Raw genomic sequence first — 7,245 nt, 5'->3', positions numbered from 1 at the left:
CAAGTAAAAAAAAAAAAAAGTGACGGTCTTAAAGGAGAAGTCCACTTCCAAAACAAAGATTTACATATAATATATTCACCCCCTTTTCTTCCAAGATGTTCATGTCTTTCTTTCTTCAGTGGTAAAGAAATTATGCCCCGATTTTGAACTTTCAAAATGCAGTTTAAATGCGGCTTCAAACGATACAAAATGCGGTTGTAAACAATCACAGTCGAGAAAGAGAAAATTATCTAGCGAAACGATCGGTTAGTTTCATAAAAATAATACAGTTGATATACTTTTCAATGTCAAACGCTCGTCTTGTCTTACTCTGCCTGGACTGTTTTTTTTTTCCGTTTATGACAGTTAGGGTATGTCGAAAAACACTCAACTTTAAAATCGTCCTATATCGCTGTTTTACCTTTTTTGTTAAGGGTGTTTGATCTTCTTTGCATGTTTATTTTGCAAAGACTGGGTCGGTACTTCTGCAGTGATGTAGGATGATTTTGAAAGTTTTGAAGTTGAGGGAGAAAATATGATTGGAGTTTTTCGACATACCCTAACTGTCTTGAGCCAGAATACACAGAGTTCAACGAGAGCAAGGCAAGAGGAGCGTTTTTTATGAATCTTTGCGATCGCCTTTCCTAATAAAGTGCTAATTAGCAAGTTTAGCGGCTAATGTAAACAGGCTCGTCTATCCACTGAGAAAAGAGAGGGGCGGGGCGAGCAGAGCTCATTTGCATTTAAAGCAGCCTCGACCAGAATGAGATGATTTTTGTAGAGTTGATTTTGGCAAGGTAAAAAGGGTGTTGTTTTACACAACCATTGAGAATTTTTAACCAAAGTATATTATAGACTTTTCATTAAGACCTTAAAGAATCATATCAACTTGGGGAAAATGGGCATCTGATGACCCCTTTAAAGCATGTACGGCTTGGGTTGTTCAAAATCCTCTTTCTGCAGCATTTATTTGGCATGATATAGTAATGCAGCACATGAATAACTCACAAAGTTGAACGTTGTTCATTATGGATTTTATTTTTGGAGGCAAAACAATGAATATATGTACTTTTTTTACAGTATATGAGGATCAGTTTCTACAGTTTAATAATGTAAACAATCTCGGAAGAGAAATGTGTTCAGTTTAAAAGGAAGCCGTCATCTGCTTTTTTAAACTATTTACATGAATTAAAATATAATTTATGACATCAAATAATTTCCACTATATAGATTCGATCTAGGAAACTAGATTTTAACAATTTAAAAATACTGAAATGCATTTGTCTCCACATTCTCAAGATGTATGAAAATCACACAATACCGAGAAAAACAAAAAACAAAATTGAAAATAAAACCAACACCATTTCAAGACATCCAAGCTAAGTGGCATATAAATAAAAAAAACTCAAAACATATGTAAAAATATAAAATCTTACTAGCCGTATTTACCAAAAACTACGTTAAAAAAGGAAAATCATAGCGAATTTGATAGTCATTAGATGTAATAGTCAAAAAAATACAAAGAAGATGAAGAAAACAACGTATGCCCTTTGACTTTTTTTCATTTCCACAAAAGACAAGATCTTGAAGCAGCAAAACGACGTTACGTGAATGACAAACGCTAGATCCACTTCTTGATAAAATGATCCGAGGTTTAGCACAGACAGTATAAACTTTGCTGATTCAAGAGGAAAATTCTCTCCAATCTTGCAAGAGCATGTACTTTGGGAACGACAAATTGCAGGGCTATAGATGTAGTCAATTAAAAGTGACATTTTGTATAAACTAGGAAAAAAAAAAAACAGGACGAAATCACACGCACACTCGCATACACACACGCAGGGCCAAGCCAACGATCATGACATTCTTGAAATGGATTTGATGCGATACCGCACTTCTCCCGTATCCAAACATCAAATGTACTTTTTGGTCAACTTGTCTAGCGATTGCTAAAATGAGGGCTGGAAAAATGTATTGCATTGAAGAAGGTTCCCTTTGGAAGTTTTTTTTTTTTTTTTTTTTTTACCTTTTTTATTTTTTATGTTTTTAATTTGGATCTGTACATTCTAGATTGACAGTGTTGAAATGTATTGAAGTGTTCTGAAACACTGAATAAAATGGTCTATAACAAATTATATCATCTATATATTTATCTACACAAACACACAAATATATATATGTATATATAGAATCATATATATGTATATACCTTTTATAATATGGCTGTATTGAAAAAGTTTACGTAGTTCAGTAAAGAAAACACATTGGATTGTAAAGGAGATCAGACAGGACTGATAGCTTTGTTTTCCCCTAAGGTTTAAGGCTCTCCCTGTGAGATTGGGCTGTTTGTGTCGTTTCCTAATAAAAAAATCCCTCTCGGCCAAACCTTCTTTCCGAACGATCCGAGCCGTCTGCGACGTACAGTACAGGATTCGATTATCCTTAAAACAACCAATCTCTTCAATAAACCCTTCCGTTACGAGGAAGGCTCTCCTAGCGGTATTGCATCTCAATTGCATAAAAAAGAAAAACATATAAAAAGAACCATTTCTAAAGGGACACTTTATACAACTGTGGTTGACTTATGAAGCCATAATCAATGAAAATTCCCTTCTGGATCTCCCTGTATTGCTTGCATCTTCAGGTTCACCAACAACCAATCAGAGCCACCCTTTAAAACCACGTCGCTGTACAGCACATAACCACACATCTCATGTTTACACAAGACACAGTGCTATATACACATTATATACTTCTCCATATATATGTATATATATATATATTTATATATATAATCATGTAAACCAGCACATCTCTCGCTTATTTAGTAGTATACATACTAAGCACGAACACTCATTCAGTTGAAGATCTTCTAGGGCGAATTGGTCAAAAGCGGCTGTTGTATTCAGAGGCCGTGTCCAAAGTAACAGCTCAGTACCGTAAAAGGGAAAGCCGAAAGGCACGTCCTGATAGGGTACTTAAACACTGAATAAGGCGTTCTGTACTTAGTGTGCGCTCTAGTAAAAGTCGAAAGAGAATTCAGTCATGTAAACATTCAGGTTCGGGGTGTGTTTCTGGATAAAGGGGAGTGAAGAGAGAGGCCGCCGGCTCTCCCTAAACCAGCACATACACACGCGCACTCGCTCGCAACTGCACTAGATCCACAGGCCAAAGGTTGGAGGAGACCCCCGCAGAATAAAAGCAACGGGTCCCGGCATATAATAAGGGACCGAGCAGCCCCCAGATCCCGTAAAAGACACGGACGACACGCAGTTATACACTGGTACACGTTTAGACTTCAAAAAACACACACGAAGGACAAAGTAGCCACAAGGTAAGAGCTAGAAAAAACCCGCAGATCTTCCCCTGTCGGAAAGGAGAGAGTAAAAAAAGAGTGTTTGAGCTTATAGAGAGAAAGAGGATGAGAGAGTGACATGTAAACAAAGCAGAGATACCACCGTATCTCTAATGAGATTGAGCTCTGGAAAGATCTTCCTCTTGTTTACCGCCACCCTTCTCTAAACCAGCAGCGCTCCAATGCGCCAACCGCCTGGACGTCTGGCAGGGCTGTGCTGCTGGAAGAGTCCAAACGCTTAGAGGAGAACAACAATAATTTACAGATAATGATGTAAATTATTGATGTTTGCGTCTTTTTTTCTTCAGTCGTAAGGAAATTGTTTTTTGAGGAAAACATTTCAGCATTTTTCTCCGTATAATTGACTGCTACGGTGCCCCGAGTTTGAGCTTCCAAAATGCAGTTTAAATGCGGCTTCAAAGGGCTTTAAACAATCACAGCCGAGGAAGTTATTTTCATTAAAAAATACAATTTAAATACTTTTTAATCTCAAACGCTCGTCTTGTCTTGCTCTGAACTCTGTGTATTCTGGTTCAAGACCGTTAGGGTATGTCAAAAAACTCTGATCGTATGTTCTCCCTCAGCCGCAAAAAAGTTTCAAAAATCATCCTACGTCGCTGCAGAAGTACCAACTCAGTCTTTGCAAAGTGAACATGCAAAGAAGATCAAGCACCCTTAACAAAAAAGGCAAAACAGCAATGTAGGGTGATTTTGAAGCTCAGGAAGAATAAGAAATGGGAGTTTTTCGACATACACTGTCATGAACCGGAAAAAAACAGAGCTCAGGCACAGCAAGACAAGACGAGCGTTTTGACGTTAAAAAGTACACTAGTACACGTTTATATATATATATATATATATATATATATATGTATATAAATTGTATTGTTTTTATGAAAATAACCGATCTTGCTTGATCTCGGCTGGGATTGTTTACAACCACATTTGGGATCTTTTGAAGCCGCATTTAAAATGCATTTTGGAAGTTCAAACTCGGGGCACCATAGAAGTTCACTATATGCTGAAATGTTTTCCTCAAAAAACTATTTCTTTACAACTAAGGAAAGAAAGACATGAACATCTTGGATGACAAGGGGGTGAGTACATTATCTGTACATTTTTGTTCTGAAAGTGGACTTCTCCTTTAACTGTACTTTCGAATTGATGAGTGATCAGTACATTCTCGAAATATGTGGGATTCTAAAACGGATCGGGTTGCATTTTCAAACTGGTTTCTAATTGGTCAGCCAAACTGAAAGCCCCGCCCCTGAACTCGCACCATTGGCTGTTTCAGGCTGTTGTTTTGATACACTTGAATAGTTTTGGCTGGGACAGGAGTATTTCAACGTCAAATAAAACGTACAGTCAGGTTCGGACTCTGCGAAAGCAGCGAAAGCCCCGTCCAGAGGAGGGCGGAGGCCGGACCAAAGAAGCACTACCTCGTTTGAGTGCATAGATGAAATCAAGGAAGCACTAAAATTACAAAAAGACTACTTTTTTCTCGACTTATTGATTTGTAAACTCTACCTTGTAGGATTTTTTTGTTTGTCGTTTTTTTAAATCCACTTTTTAATCCACACACACACAACATCCACAAAGTTTTCGCTAATACAAAGCTGTTATTGTTTATATATTTGTACGACAAAATGGTGAAAGCACCTTGCAGGTCTATGAAGAGTGACAAAGGGGTACAAATTAAAAATAAAAAACAAACAAAAAGCACACGCACGTCACAACAACCGATGGAAAAGAGTGCGGTTTGCTACGAAGCCCGAGCCGCTCGCGACGTCACGAATGGCATCAAACACACACACACGAGAAGCAGCACTTGTGTCCGGTGTCTCAGAGCTGATTCTGTTCCTTTGTAATCCTCCCGCCCCAGTGTTCTCCGATCCTCAGTTAGAAGTGACAAGGTCTATTTTTTTTAAATTCCAATGTTCAAAATGTAAACATGAAGAAGTGCCTTGGTTGAGGTGCTGAGGCGAGTCTCGGACAGGGCGTGACGCTGGAGGCGTGGTAAGGCGTGTCAGCGATGCAGGCTCCTCTGGGCCTCTTTCAGCAGAGCGTCAAAGTCCAGTGCATCGTACTTGCTCTTCACCGGACCGGGACCCGCCTCATCTGAACAGGAAAAACAATCACGGTTAGTCTGATGCACTAAAGTCATCTGCTAAAAGCAATTTAAAAATTATAGACGTTTTACGTAACCATGATATAAGGACTATTAATGGATATATATTTACCTATATTTTAAAATGTTATATTTTTATAATAATATAATTTTGTGCACACCTTTCTAATTTCACTAAATTATTAAATTAATTCTACTGGTACATTCTATAGTTATATATCATATTTTATATATTATATAAATAATAAAATACATATAGTACTATAATTGTGCTTAGCGAGATGCTGAGAAAAAAAAAGAAGAAAAAATTATATATGGTTAAAAATATTTCCTGCAACAACAACAAAACATGTAGGGAATATTGATGGACTTTTTTTATAATTTTAGTTATTTTTTGTAATTTTAAAATAATATAATTTTATGCACATCTTACTAAGTTATTAAATTAATTCTACATGTGCATTGTATAATTATATTTTTGTATATTATATTATACAAGTAATAAACTGCAAGTAATAAATTACTATAATCGTGCTTAGTAAAATGCTGGAAAAAATCTGTTATTTTATAAAATTTGTAATTTTCTAATATAATTCTGTGCACATCTCTCTAAATTAATCTCACTAAATTATTAAATTAATTCTACATATAATATTCTGTATTGTTATATATTATATTTTATATATTAAATTATACAAGTAATAAAATATCAAAAGTACTATAATCGTGCTTAGTGAGATGCTGAAAAAAAAATCTGTAATTTTATAACAATTTTATAAAATGTGCAATTTAATTATAATATAATTTTATGCACATCTCACTAAATCTCACTAAATTATTAGTTATTCTACATGTGCATTCTATAGTAATATATTATATTTTTTATATATTATATTATACAAGTAATAAAGTACTATAATCGTACTTAGTAAGATGCTGACAAAAAATCTGTTATTTTATACAATTTGTAATTTTATAATATCATTTTGTGCACATCTCTCTAAATTAATCTCACTAAATTATTAATTCTACATGTAACATTCTGTATTATGTATTGTATTATATATATTGTATTATACAAGTAAGAAATAAATACAAAAAGTGCTATAATCGTGCTTATCAAGATGCTTCTGTCATTTTATAAAATTTGTAACAATAACAATATAATTTTGTGCACATCTCTCTGTAAATTAAACCTCACATTAAATTAAACCTGTACATTCCATATTATTATATTTTATATATTATATTATACAAGTAGTAAAATACAAAAAACACTATAATCACGCTTAGCAGCAAGATGTTACTTTTTTTTTTTGATAAAATTCATAATTTTATAATAGAATTTTCTGCACATCTCTCTAAATGAATCTCACCAAATTAAATTAATTCTACATGTACATTCTGTATTATATTATATTATATTATATAGAATACAAAAAGTAACAGAAAAGAGCTTATAATATCATGGTGCATATTACCTGCCACTTGATACATGTTATTTTAGTATTATTTAGTAAATATATATTTTGTAGCTTTTATTGTTTTCAGTTTTCATTTTAATTCTAATTTTATTAACAAGTTGTCTGGTTGTCATTTTTATTTATTTTTTATTTTGTAATTTTTTTTATTTTGTTTTCATCTAATATTTATATTTTCTTTTATTTCAGCTTTATTTAATTCACCGTAAATTATATTTATTCATTTTAGTTAACGGTTACACCACTGCTTGACAATATGGCAATTACTTATACAACACCTGGCCTTGTATATTTTAGGAGGT

The 7,245-nt window shown here is 34.1% G+C and overlaps 1 protein-coding gene across 1 annotated transcript in view; it reads right to left on the bottom strand.

Moving 5' to 3' along the window:
* Window positions 1–1,769: 1,769 nt before the first annotated feature.
* Window positions 1,770–7,245, bottom strand: part of ppargc1b (peroxisome proliferator-activated receptor gamma, coactivator 1 beta) — a 58,648-nt gene continuing 53,172 nt past the window's right edge. Inside the window, 1 exon segment of the mRNA XM_051128361.1 lies at window positions 1,770–5,452. Within this exon segment, the coding sequence (XP_050984318.1) occupies window positions 5,361–5,452 (92 nt within the window). The 3' untranslated portion in view covers window positions 1,770–5,360.

The sequence above is a fragment of the Labeo rohita genome, chromosome 14 (assembly GCF_022985175.1).
Source record: "Labeo rohita strain BAU-BD-2019 chromosome 14, IGBB_LRoh.1.0, whole genome shotgun sequence".
NCBI classification, from domain to species: domain Eukaryota; kingdom Metazoa; phylum Chordata; class Actinopteri; order Cypriniformes; family Cyprinidae; genus Labeo; species Labeo rohita.
Note: the sequence above shows the minus strand (reverse complement) of the source record. Positions and strands in the feature narration are given on the sequence as shown.